Here is a 14,633-nt window from a genome sequence, read left to right on the forward strand (position 1 = left end):
TCACAAGCGGTGCCCGTAATTATACAAGAGTCAGAAATTGAGATCGTTTCGTCATATAGGTACCTGGGTGTATATTTGAACAACAAGCTCGATTGGTCTGAAAACACAATCCAGGTGTATAAGAAGGGTCAGAGCCGCATTCATTTATTAAGACGACTGAGGTCCTTTGGTGTGTGTCAGACACTGTTAAAAACTTTTTATGACTCTGTGGTGTCTTCTGGGATTCTGTATGCTGTAACCTGCTGGGGAGGGGGACTGTTGGAGAAGGAGAAAAACAAATTAAATAAGCTCATAAAAAGGGCAGGTTCTGTTGTGGGGTGTGCACTACCTACCATAGAAGAGATTGCACAGGATCGAATGCTGGACAAATTTGTTAGTATAATGAACCACGATAGTCATCCCCTTTATGATACAGTCCAAGCGTGTGCAAGCTCTTTTAGTACAAGATTAATTCAACCCCGGTGCTACAGAGAAAGATACAGGAAGTCTTTTTTACCAACAGTGATCAGATTGTATAACCAAAGTCATACCAGATGAATTGTGCTGAACTTGAATTAGATATTGGATATGTACAAGTGTTTACTCGTTGTTTTTGGAACCAAGGTGTGCAGTATGAATGTAATCTTATTATTGTTTTTATATGTATGTAACTTATTTATCTATTTTTAGTATGGAGAGCTCTGCTGTGACATGTGAATTTCCCTCCGGGGATTAATAAAGTCAAACTAAACTAAACTAAAACTACACCAAAAACGACTACTACTACTACTGTAACAACCACACCATTACTACTTCTGCTACTACTATACCAATGGCATCTACTACTACATGAACTACAATTTTTTATAATCTCCGTAACAATTACTCAATAACAATCGATACTATTACAATGACTACTACTTCAACTACTACTACTACTACAACTACTACCGTTACAACTACAACAACTGCAACCTTACTAATGATAATGGTATAAATACTTGTAATAATGATAATGATAGTTGTCATGTAATATTGACTCTAACATTTAAATAAAACTTATTTTATTTCACAGGACTGTTAAAGGATTTTTATTTCCAAATTTGCCGTCAGAATGCACATTAACACAGGCTGATGGAAACCCAGCTGCAGTCATGCTGTCTTGAGGTGATAAACTATTCTTTCCTCAATAGAGCACATCTACACCATTGTCCATAGTGTGTGTGTCTGCCAAACACACTCACATCAGTCATCCAGTGTGCGTCTCTTTGTCACCCTCAGACAGCTGTTGACCAAATAAATCACTAACTTCTGCTGTCCTTGAGCACAAACACACCGGCGGTCACACGGTGTGAATATCTGAGCTGTCATCTGCTCACTCATACTGAAGAGGAGGACAAACTGTCAATCTCTGTCTAGTGTGTGTTAAAAATATTTGTCTGTTTAGAAAGCAAGAAGGTTTCTGGTTCGAGCCCCGGCTAGGCCGGTTGGCATTTCTGTGTGGAGTTCGCATGTTGTTGGTGTTGGTTTACTCCGGGTTCTCCGGTCTCCCCCACAGTGCAAACACATGTGCTATAGGTGAATTAAGTAAACTAAATTTTCCATAGTGTATGTGTGTGCATGTGAGAGTGTATGGGTGTTTCCCAGTACCGGGTGGCAGGACATGCCTTGTGTAAAACGTATGTGGCCTCTGATAAATAAGGGACTAAGCCAAAGGAAAATGAATGTATGAATGTGTATGGGTGTTTCTCAGTACTGGGTTGCAGCTGGAGGGCATCCGCTGCGAAAAACATGCTGAAATAGTTGATGGTTCATTCCGCTGTGGCGACCTCATACTAGCTTATAAATATCCTTAAAACTAACATTCAGTTCAATCAACCTTTCCCAGTACTGGGTTGCAGCTGGAAGGGCATCTGCTGTGTAAAACATATGCTGGAATAGTTGGAGGTTCATTCCGCTGTGGTAACCTTTAATAAATAAGGGACTAAGCCAAAGGAAAATGAATGAATGAATGTGTATGGTTGTTTCCTAGTACTGGGTTGCAGCTGGAGAGCATCCGGTGTGCAAAACATATGCTGGAATAGTTGACGGTTCACTCCACTGTGTAAAACATATGCTGGAATAGTTGGCTGTTCATCCCGCTGTGGTGACCTTTCATAAATAAGGAACTAAACCAAAGGTGAATATATGAATGTGTATGGTTGTTTCCCAGTACTGGGTTTCAGCTGGAGGCCATCTACTGCCTAAAACATGCTGGAATAGTTGGCAGTTCATTCCACAGTGGCGACCTCACACTAGCTTAAAAATATACCTAACACTTACATTCAGTTCAATTCATCTTTCCCAGTACTGGGTTGCAGCTGGAGGGCATCCAGTGCATAAAACATATGCTGGAATAGTTGGCGGTTCATCCCGCTGTGGCGATCTCTGATAAATAAGGGACTAAGCTAAAGAAAATGAATGAATGTGTATGGTTGTTTCCCAGTACTTGGTTGCAGCTAGAGGGCATCCAGTGTGTAAAAAATTTGCTGGAATAGTTGGCGGTTCATCCCGCTGTAGCTATCTCTGATAAAAAAAGGGACTAAGCTAAAGAAAATGAATGAATATGTATGGTTGTTTCCCAGTACTTTGTTGCAGCTAGAGGGCATCCAGTGTGTAAAACATATGCTGGAATAGTTGATGGTTCATTCCGCTGTGTAAAACATATGCTGGAATAGTTGGCGATTCATCCCGCTGTGGCGACCTTCGATATGTAAGGAATTAAGCCAAAGGTGAATAATTGTGTATGGTTGTCTCTTAGTACTGGGTTGCAGCTGGAGGGCATCAACTGCGTAAAACATATGCTGGAATAGTTGGCGGTTCATCCCGCTGTGGCAATCTCTGATAAATAAGGGACTAAGCTGAAGGAAAATAAATGACTGATGCCTCGTGTATTAAGTCTTATTATGTTCTGGGAGAAGCTTGGGCCATTTCTGGTCAAAGAAAAAACTTGTTGGGTGAATAAAAGGAACTTTAAGTCAGATTTTTAATTACATGTGATTTATTTTGACAAACACACACACACAAACATTTACATAATTATACACACTGCCATATATATATACACTCGTGTCTTTACTGTCCTCCACCAGCAGCATCAAACATCTTCTTTCTGCCCTCCATTCCAGACATGGCCTCCACGTTCTTCCTCCAGTCACCCACTTCTGTGGACATAACCTGACCAACACACACACACACACACACACACACACAAACACACACCGTCATGGACAGACACTGAAAACAACTTGCTGTTATTCAGAACAGGATGTGAAAAGTCTTAGGACTGTTGTAAAACTATTATCTTACAGTATTTGCTCCAAATGTATTATTATGTCTGATCGCCTCACAGCAAAAAGGTCGGCTGGGTTAGTTGGCATTTCTGTGTGGAGTTTGCATGTTCTCCCTGTGTTGGCGTAGGTTTCCTCCGGGTGCTCCTGTTTCCCCCTCAGTCCAAAGACATGTGCTATAGGTGAGTTGAATAAGCTAAATTGGCTGTAGAGTATGAGTGTGAATGCAAGAGTGTATGGGTGTTTCCCAGTGATGGGATGCTGCTGGAAGGGCTTCCACTGTTTAAAACATATGCTGGATAAGTTGGTGGTTCATTCCGCTGTGGCGACCCCGGATTAATAAAGGGCTTAAGCCGAAAAGAAAATGAATGAATGAATAATATAATAAATGCAGATTGATTATCATTTATGCTGCGGTTTGCCATATTTGCCCAAATTCTCATCAATGAAATGCGAAAGAAAATAATATTTGTTTATAATTGATTATTTTTTGATACTACATTAAATCATATAATTTATTTGGCAAAACTCAACTTGCATTAAAGTTCAAATATACACTCACCGGCCACTTTATTAGGTACACTTGTCCAACTGCTCGTTAACACAAATTTCTAATCAGCCAATCACATGGCAGCAACTCAATGCATTTAGGCATGTCGACTTGGTCAAAATTATCTGCTGCAGTTCAAACTGAGCATCTAATTGGAGAAGAAAGGTGATTTAAGTGACTTTGAATGTGGCATGGTTGCTGGTGCCACACCGGGTGCCACTCCTGTCAGCTAAGAACAGGAAACTGAGGCTACAATTCACACAGGCTCACCAAAATTGAACAATAGAAGATTGGAAAAACATCGCCTGGTTTGATGAGTCTCAATTTCTGCTGCGACATTCAGATCGTAGGGTCAGAATTTGGCGTCAAAAACATGAAAGCATGGATCCATCCTGCCTTGTATTAACGGTTCATGCTGGTGGTGGTGGTGTGTTTTCTTTGGGCCCATCAGTACCAATTGAGCATCGTGTCAACGCCACAGCCTACCTGAGTATTGTTGCTGTCCATCCCTTTATGACCAGTGTACTCATCTTCTGATGGCTACTTCCAGAAGGATAGCGCACCATGTCATAAAGCACGAATCATCTCAGACTGGTTTCTTGAACATGACAATGAGTTCACTGCACTCAAATGGCCTCCTCAGTCACTAGGCCTCAATCCAATAGAGCAACTTTGGATGTGGTGGAACAGGAGATTCGCATCATGGATGTGCAGCCAACAAATCTGCAGAAACTGCATGATCTATCTTGTCAAAATAGACCAAAATCTCTGAGGAATATTTCCAGTATCTTGTTGAATCTATGCATGAAGGATTAGGGCAGTTCTGATGGCAAAAGTGGGTCCAACTCGTTACTAGCAAGGTATACCTAATAAAGTGGCCGGTGAGTGTATTATATATTATATTATGTTTTATTTTAATATATAAATATATTTTACAATGTGGTACTACAGTAAATCACAAAAATTCTACCTGTATTAGCGTTTAAAAATATATTATATTATATTATATTATATTATATTATATTATATTATATTATATTATATTATATTATATTATATTATATTATATTATCATATTACTAAAGTTTTAAAAAATGTGGGAACATTAAAGAAACTTTTTTTGTTGTTCATTTGTCATGTTGACAATTAATAATAAACAAACATGATCAATGATAATCTCTTTTCAAAATAATAACCAAAACTATCTAATATAAAAGGTCAAAACTGCATGACAATAATGAGGATTAGTAGTGTAAATGTCAATTATCATGCACAAAAGTGTGCTTTATATGGTACTTCAACACTTAAAAGATTGTTCTCAGTTTGCTGTTGATGTAGAGGTGTAACACTACCTTCTCTTGTTTTATGTCCTCTTTCTTGACAGATTTGAGGTTTGCTCTGAGGTCCATGGAGCCCTTGTGTTTGGAGCCCAGCAGTGCCCTCATCATCTCATCTGCAGACACTCTCACCTTCCTGAGCGCCGGTTTCTTAAACTTCCCTCCCAGATCCTGCACTTTCAGCTTCAGTTCATGAATCTGCCCACATACACACGTATATATTGTTCACGGTGTTGCACCTAACCCCACCCCTAAACCCAACCGTCATTGGGGGATGAGCAAATCGTACTAAATTGTATGAATTAGATCGTACGAATTCATACGAATTAGCCACTAAATCAAAAAGTTATGAATTGCCGTGAGATTGTGTTGACATTTCAGTAAAATCGCTTGTTATATGGCCTTATACCCTAGGCCTATCCTTAACCCCAACACTTTAAACAATGAATGTCTAAACACCCCGTTAAGTGTGCTTTTTAAGCGTTTTGAATTACAAGGCCACGAGTCATGTCCTCATAAACCAGCTTAATACAGCACAACTAGGACATAACAGTGTCGTTATACACTTGTCGCCTCATAGACCACACACACACTCAGTTTACAGCACATAGAGTTGACTTCAGGGCCGGCCCGTAGCATAGGCAGTACTATAGGCAAATGCTAAGGGCGCTGTACATCCGTTTAAGCAGTCGCAATATGCGTTTAGACGGTATCAAGCTCGCGCTGAGCGGAGCTCTCAGTAAGGGACCGTCGGAAAAGTGCTAGTTTTTCGCCTTTTTTTTTTTTCTCCGCTCAGCGCGAGCTCCCGGCTAAACACTTAATGCGAGAGCTTAAACGGAGCAGTGGTCGTAATGTCGAGCGAAAAAAAAAAGAAAAAGACAGCTGTGAAACATAACCAGCTTTGTCTTTTTGTAGGAAACACACTTTAGATCTTTTTAGGGTAAGAGGTTTTTGAGTTATTGCCGTCTATCATTGAATGTGTCAGGAAAATCGAAAACAAAACCAACTTAACCGCGCTAAGTTAGCGACACTTTGGTGATTTAGGTGTGTTTAAACAGACAAATACACTTAAAAATATTTAAACGTGCCTTCTGCGTGTTTTATTTTAAACACAACTAATTTTCTCTTAAATGAGCGCAAACAGTTACTAAAGTAGTCGAATGCTTTCATTATAGATCTGTTCATTCTTACATGAACACCTCTGTTAATGTTATCAAACAAAACACAATGAGAGATTCATCTGCTGCTCTTCACTAAATAACTATAGTAACTTTAATCAATATGCAAATACAATTAAAGTGAAATAGATTTTATAGCTTTATTTAATTCTGGATAGGCCATTGATTTTTAAAGGCTAAACCTTTTCTTTTATTGTCAATATTTTCTAATATTTGCTATGTATTCTACCATTTGAAGCTATTTGTTGTCCCATATTTTTTACATCCCAACGTTGACAGATTGCTAATCAGTAAATAGCTATAGTGCTATCTGTTAGTTTTAATGTCAGCTAAAGTTTTGGAAGGGCATTGATGTGATAGAAAATAGTAATAGTAATGTAACTACCCCCATCATTCCTTCCTCAAGCAAATGTGTAAATATTAGATCTATTCAGCAATAGCGTTGTGGAGTAACTAGTTACATGTAACAGTGTTACGTAATTTAATTACAAAATAAAAGTAACAGTAATTAGTTACAGTTACTGAGAAAAAATGTGTAACTAAATTACAGTTACTTGTGAAAATGTTAAAGATTACAAATGGGATTACATCCAAATATGTTGAATAATATTAATCTGTTGCTTTGCCTGTTTTTGATATGCATGATGCCTTCTGCTAAGGCCATTTGTTAAAGAGCTGCTATTCTGATGCTTTTGATTTGTTTTCCAGTTTGAGGATTCTTTGTTTTTGCTGTTATATATTATAATTTGCTTCTGTTTGGTTTACCATATTATTTACAGTAAAAAATTGAACTGAACAATTCTGCCTATGTGTTTTATTAACAATTTTATTGATCACCCTACTGAAAAAAACAGCTTAAACCAGCCTAGGCTGGTTGGCTGGTTTTAGCTGGTCGACCAGGCTGGTTTTAGAGGGGTTTTGGCGATTTCCAGGCTGGTTTTCAGTCATTTCCAGCCAGGTCTTAGCTGGTCAGGCTGGGAGATGACCAGCTAAAACCAGCTTGACCAGCCTAGCCAGGCTGGGAGCCCAGCCAAAACCAGCTATGTCCAGCTTAAACCAAGCTGGTCAAGCTGGTTTTAGCTGGATTTAGCTGGTCATTTTCCAGCCTGACCAGCTAAGACCAGGCTGGAAATGGCTGGAAACCAGCCTGGAAATGGCCAAAACCCCTCTAAAACCAGCCAATCAGCCTAGGCTGGTTTAAGCTGGATTTTTCCGCAGGGCACTAAGATGTGATTGACTTTGATTAAGGTTGCTTCCATTTAAAATTTAAAATAGCAAAAAAGCTTAGATGTAATTGTATTGCAAATGCCACAAAAATCATCCCGCACAACTAACAACATTTTTGATTTTGTTTTGTAAAGTCACACCCGCTCAGTGTAAATGCTTGAAAATGATTTAGCTAAAAATATCCATTAGAAACCTAAAAGTAATCAACAAGTAATCAGATGTAATCAGTTACTTTACTTTTATAAAGTAATCGAAAAGGTACACTACTTATTACATTTTAAATAGGGTAATTTGTAATCTGTAATCTATTACATTTCCAAAGTAACCTCCCCAACACTGTTCAGCAATAGCGTTAACTGCATTGGCATATTTATCTGATGTTTTCCCAGCTTGTAGTAGTCGATCAAAAAGCTATTTAGTTTCTTATGACTATATGTACACTAGTATTGGAATTTACTGCGATGTGACGGGGCTCCACTTGAACTCTGCCAAATTGGTTAGGGCCGGGCCTGCTTTACTCACATCTTTGTTGTTTTTAACCACTTTGGCCTCAAAGTCGTATCTCTCCTCGTCCACACTGTCGATTTTGGCATGGAGCTGCCGACACAGTTTCTAGAAATGACACAGCAAGAAAAGGTTTTCAGCTTCCCCTTTTTGTGATTTCATCTTAATAAGAAACTGATGCATTCAAGCAGATATACCGTTGAAAGCAACATGCTTAGCCCTCCTGTAGTCAAATATAATATACTGCCATTGTGGCAAAGATAAAAGAAATCAGTTATTAGAGTTGAGTTATTAAAACTATTATGTTTAGAAATGTGTTGAAGAAAATCTTCTTTACATCAAACAGAATTTGGGGAAGCATATTCAGAAGGGCTGATAATTCTGACTTCAACTGTTCTGTATGTGAATGGGTGATGGTGTCTCTAACCTGCAGCTCCTCCAGCTGAAGACCTGTTATTTGAAGAGGTGGAAGTTTCTCGCTCAGATATTTCACCTTTTCTTCATCCCGACTGACCTTCTCCTGCTCCAACTCCTCCATTGCTCTCTGGAGCAGAAGGATCTGATGAAACACACATTGCACATGTAAGTTGTTTAGCCTTTTTTGACACACACACACCTTTACTGCTTCTCATGGAGTGTTTCTTCAGCCTAATTGAAAGAAAACATCCAAAATATAAATAAAGGGTTGCTTTTTTCACACTTCATCAATTTTTGTTTATGCATTTCAATTATAATATGCATTTTTTAAAGGCTTGTTGTTTTTTTCTCCTGCACTGAGAGATCTTTACAGTATTGTAAATATGAATATTCATATAAAGGTTTTTACAGTGGCAAATCAACATTTTAATTTAATTAATTTATTTTTTATAATAAAATGAATATTTAAACTTTAAAAAAAATTCTTACTAATAATTATTCTATAATTCTTTTTATCTTTTTATTCTAAATGATATGGTTATTTTTATTATAATAAAATGAATATTTATAAAATTATATATATATATATATATATATATATATATATATATATTTAATATAACTATTATTAATAATTCTACATTTTTTATCATTTTATTCCACAAAGACATGGTTATTTTTATTATTAAAATGTATATTTGTTAATGTTTGTTATTATTATACATAATATTATCATTGTATTCTACATTACATGGTTCATTTTATTACTATTTTTATTAAAATAAAATGTATATTTAAATTATTTTTTATTAAAAATTATTATTATTATTATATAAAATGTTATCATTTTATTGTACATGACATGGCTAATTTATTATTTTTATTGTAATAAAATAGATATTTTTAAAATCATCATTAATAATTATTGTTCTAAAATGTATCATTTTATTCTACAATGACAAGGTAATTTTTTATTATTTTTATTATAATAAACTGTATATATTTGAAATTATTATTACTAATAATTATTATCATATACAATTTAATCATTTTGTTCCAAAATGACATGGTTGTTTTTATTATTAATTGAATTAGTTTATTATTTATTAATTGTACTATTTAATATTATTTATTTTTTTCTTCTATATTTTAATTATTTTATTTCACATGACATGGCTAATTTCTTCTTATTGTTTTTATTATAAAAATATATATTTTAAAAATTATTATTATTAACAATTAGCATTATATAAAATGTTATAATTTTATTTCACATGGCATGTTTAGTTTATTATTATTATTATTATAAAATATATATTAAAAATATTATTTATACTTATTAACAATTACTATTTTATTATTTTTTATCATTTTATTTTACATGACATGATTAATTTCTTATAAATTAAAATTTAGAGAATTAACAATTATTATATAAAATGTTATCATTTTATTCTACAATGACATTGTAACATTTATTTATTTGTTTGTCTGTTTGCTGTATTTTATGAATTTTGCAGTAAAAAAAAAATTCTCCAAAACTTTGATGTCAAACCAACAATATACGATATTAAATCTGTTTGTGCTAGATGTATGCAAATTAGTGCAATAAATAATAATATATTAAATATTGTATTTATATAGTATATGCGTTATTTATTGCACTAATTTGCACACATCTAGCACACAATAATGCATATATTATATAATTATTCAATAATGGCTAATCTTGTATATTATCATTATTATTATTATTTATGTATTTTACCTTGTGTACTATTAATTGCTGTTGATTGTTACTTTTAATTGTTAGAATATTTTTTTATAATTATAGAAATGCTGTATTTATAAAAATGTGGTAAACTCGATCTGTTTTTTTTTTTTTTTTTTTTTTTGCCATGTCATATAGCCAAAGAAGCTGAAATTGCCATGAAGTAAAATTCCCTCAATCTCTCAATAATAGATGTATTACATAAGAATGTCTATACTACATTCAATAACGACATGTTTGAAATATAATTTACATATTTAAATATGGTGGTTTGTTCCACTGAGGCGACCGCTGATAAATATGAGATAGAGCTGAAGGAAAATGTATAAAAGAATATTTAAATTAAAAAAAAACTTAATTAAATCAATCAAATGATATAAGGAAGTACCTTAAATAACCTTTCATTATTTAGTTTTTACTGTATTTACCTGCAGTCAAAGTAAAACACACAAATAGGCACATACTGTACACACACACACATTGCTCTACCTTCAAAGAGAGTTTTCGAGATGCAGAGATTTTCGATTTTGGCTGAAAAAAAAAAAAGAGGAAATAAAATGTACTTGTGCATTATTTTTCTGTCATTTAACACAATATAAAAATCACAATACTAATATATCACAATATTCTAATAAATACCTTGGCTTGAACCCGCGGGCCCAATGGCTGAGGTGTCTGTTGAACACACAAAATAAAGCATATCAAAAAATAGATCAAATATATCCAGTATAAATCACATTATTAGCATCATTACAGTTTTTTATCCTTTATTTGAAGTCAAATCAGTTTTAAAAGTCACATAAAACAGCAAAGTCACTTACATCGCTGCATATTTCATTTGTTCAAGGTTGAGAAAAGAAAAATAGAAGAAAAGAATGGCGTCAAAGACATCAAAATACAAATATTTGGCCACAAAGGGTTGAAAAATGACTTACTCGTCTGCCATTGTGAAAACCTGCTGAATCAAATATGAGGAATTAAAACAAATAGAGTCGATACAATCACAAGACTAGATAAATAAATGTCTTCTGTTATGTTGTATGATTTGAGAGCTGTGTAGGAAAGAGCAGTGTTACCTGAGGAAGTTGCTGGCGGGGTCAGAAAGCTTCTGGAAGCACAAAGGACAGACACAATTGTTTTTATGTGTGAGCGGCGGCAGCTTTGTAAATATAGCTCACAGAGAGAGAGGAATGAGAATGAATGGGCAGCTGTCCTCAACATTTCAGAGACGCGTGTGTGTGTGTGTGTGTGTGTCCTATGCCACAAGGACAAAGCAATGCAAAGCCCACTCTGAATACTTTTTATATGCAATAGAGCAGACAAAAATGGCACATGTTAAAATGTGGAAATCAAAAATGAACAAAAAGAGAAGAATTTTGACTGAAAAGGATTGTTAATTACTAGAAATGGCAGGTTGTTAAAGGGATATTTCACCTATAAATGCATTTTCTTACTATTTACTGTACTCTCCTTCAAGTGTTCCCAAACCACTGGCTCTGTTGAAGACAAAAGAAGATGTTTTGAAAAATGTTGAAACCAGTAGCCATTGACTTCAATGGTATTATTTTATAATGTTTTTACCATTTATATATATATATATATATATATATATATATATATATATATATATATATATATATATATATATATATATATATATATATATATAATTGTATTTTCGAAAAATTACTGTTGAAGACAAAAAAAGTCATTTTGAAAAATGGTGGAAACCGGTAACCATTGACTTTTAATTTACAATTTTACAATGCTATTTCTATTTTCATCATGTGTTGAAAGTAGTTGAAGACCGGTTACTATTGTCTTCAGTGTTATTATTTTCTACTGCTTTCAACGTTCTTCAAATGAATGTATTTTTTTGTTTGACAGTTACTGTTGAAGACAAAAGAAGATGTTTTGAAAAATGTTGGAAACCGGTAGCCACTGACTTGTATAAGTGTATAATATAATTGTATAATAATTGTATTACTTTCTAATGTTTGCAACATTCTTCAGATTATCATATTGTGTGTTTGACAATTATTGTTGAAGACAAAAGAAGATATTTTGAAATGTTGGAAATTGGTAGCCTCCTTACGTCAATGGTTTTGATTTTACTGCTTTCTTTGAGTTATTGTATTGTGTTCAGCAAGTACTGTTGAAGACAAAGGAAGATATTTTGAAAAATGTTGGAAACGGGTAGCCATTGACTTCAATTGTATTACTTTCTACCATTTTCAACACTCTTCAAATGATTATATTTTGTGTTAAACAGTAGTTTTTTGGAAAGAAGATATTTTGAAAAATGTTGGAAACTGATTGCCATTTACTTCAATGGTATTCCTTTTTACCGTTTTCAACATTCTTTAAGTTATTGTATTATGTGTTCAACAAAGTACTGTTAAACACACAATAAGATATTTTGAGAAATGTTGGAAACTGGTTGCTATTGACTTTATTGGTAGAATTTTTTTACCATTTAAAATTTTTTTTTTAAATTGTTTTTTCTGTTCGATAAATTACCGTTGAACACAAAAGAAGATATTTTGTAAAATGCTGAAAACAAGTAGCCGTTGACTTCAATTGTATTATTTTCTTATGTTTTTAACTATCTTCAACTGATTGTATTTTGTATTCGACAAAGAAATGTTAAAGACTAAAGAAGATATTTTGAAAAATGTTGGAAACAGGTTGCTATTGACTTTATTGGAAATATTTTCACCATTTTCAACATTCTTCAAATGATTGTTTTTTGTGTTACGTCAATGGTATTACTTTTTACCATTTTCATCATTCTTTAAGCTTTTGTATTTTGTGTTCAGCAAAGTACTGTTGAACACATAAAAAAAGATATTTTGAAAAATGTTGGAAACCAGTTGCTATTGACTTTATTGGTATTATGTTATTGTTTTCTTTATATTTGATAAATTACTGTTGAACACAAATTGAGATATTTGGAAACAGGTAGCCATTGACTTCACTGGTTTCATTTTCTACTAATTTCAACATTCTTCAAATGATTATATTTTGTGTTCAACAAATTACTGCTGAACACAAACAGCAATTTTTTGAAGATATTTTGAAAAATGTTAGAAACTGGTAGCCATTGACTTCAACGGTTTTACTTTCTCCCATTTTCAACATTCTTCAAATGATTGCATTTTGTGTTGAAGATTGTATAATTGTATTATACTGTTGAAGAACGGTTACTATTGTCTTCAGTGTTATTATTTTCTTCCGCTTTCAACATTCCTCAGATTATCATATTATGTGTTTGACAATTACTGTTGAACACAAAAGAAGGTATTTTGAAGAAAGCTGAATAACTGTAACCATTAACTTCAATAGTAGAAAGAACTAAATTTCTTCAAGATATCTATTGTTGTGTTCAATGGCAGAAAGTACAATAAAGATGTGTATCTGAAACATACAACAAAACAAACCCTAAGCAACAAATTTCAGATGAACAAAAATGTGCAGCGCCATCTAGTGGCATTGTGATGTGAAATGTACCCGGAGCAATGTATTTTATGCAAAATGTATTTCCAATGTAAGTGGGTTGACTGTTTTGGGATTGTTTTTTAAGTATGACATCCAGTGATTCTTGTTTTAAATTTGCTTGACTTGATTTGAGTTATATATAAACATATTACATGTAGTGAAATTTTAGCAAGTGTCTTCTGTAAACAAGTAAAGTTAAAGGGGGAAATCTGCATTTGGCTATCATTTTACAAATCCTTAAAGGCCGATTTTTCGTCTTTGACTTGTTTTGAAATCTGGCAAAAATGTAACAGCGAGCTTAATGGATCACCTTATAAAGTCCTTTTGGATTTAGCGAGGGGTCTATTTATTCAGTAACCTTTCCATATACAGAGACCTCTCAGTGGTTCCTCTCATCTGACTGACAAACCCAATGGCTGAACAACAGTTTTGGCAGCTTGGGGTGTCAGGAATATCTGTCATGCACATTTGATCCAATATTAGCGCATTTCCACCTAAGGCAGCTCAATGAGGTGAAAACCCCGCTGATCCAAGGCTTCATTGAAAACTAAGCCCATATTTACGACATATTGAATTGATCCCTACAACAGAAGCACATGAACATACTGCTTATCCCCCTAAAACACACACACACACACACACACAAATTGCATGGTCACAAAAGATGCCAGCGAATGCTCTCTAAGACAATTGCATACAAAAATAGTCTTTGATGACAATATGTCAGGTGTGGAATTGATGTAACGTGATGCCTGCTTATGTAAGAGTTAATGTTAGACTCAAACTAGGTCATTTCTGTCACTCTGTAGACCCCAACAGACATATTTACAGGGTGTCCACAGG

The 14,633-nt window shown here is 34.2% G+C and overlaps 1 protein-coding gene across 2 annotated transcripts; it reads right to left on the bottom strand.

Annotated features, from left to right (window-relative positions):
• Positions 1 to 2,996: 2,996 nt before the first annotated feature.
• tnni1c (troponin I, skeletal, slow c) lies at positions 2,997 to 11,435 on the bottom strand. Of its 2 annotated transcripts, NM_001045382.2 has the most exon segments (9): positions 2,997 to 3,195; positions 5,211 to 5,393; positions 8,123 to 8,212; positions 8,532 to 8,663; positions 10,782 to 10,823; positions 10,932 to 10,967; positions 11,114 to 11,117; positions 11,228 to 11,247; positions 11,369 to 11,435. In NM_001045382.2, coding segments are annotated over 8 exon segments (600 nt in total). In that variant the 5' UTR covers positions 11,239 to 11,247; positions 11,369 to 11,435; the 3' UTR covers positions 2,997 to 3,093.
• Positions 11,436 to 14,633: the final 3,198 nt, after the last annotated feature.

This window comes from Danio rerio, chromosome 18 (assembly GCF_052040795.2).
Source record: "Danio rerio strain M-AB ecotype USA chromosome 18, GRCz13ab, whole genome shotgun sequence".
Taxonomy (NCBI): Eukaryota; Metazoa; Chordata; class Actinopteri; order Cypriniformes; family Danionidae; genus Danio; species Danio rerio.

Excerpts from the sequence above, each read along its gene's own strand:
- tnni1c (XM_087292658.1), bottom strand. The coding sequence starts at position 8,642 with ATGGAGGAGTTGGAGCAGGAGAAGGTCAGTCGGGATGAAGAAAAGGTG. Across the intron at positions 8,213-8,531 it reads TTCAGCTGGAGGAGCTGCAG|AAACTGTGTCGGCAGCTCCA; the intron begins GTTAGAGACACC and ends TGTCATTTCTAG. Across the intron at positions 5,394-8,122 it reads TGGTTAAAAACAACAAAGAT|ATTCATGAACTGAAGCTGAA; the intron begins GTGAGTAAAGCA and ends GTATGTGGGCAG.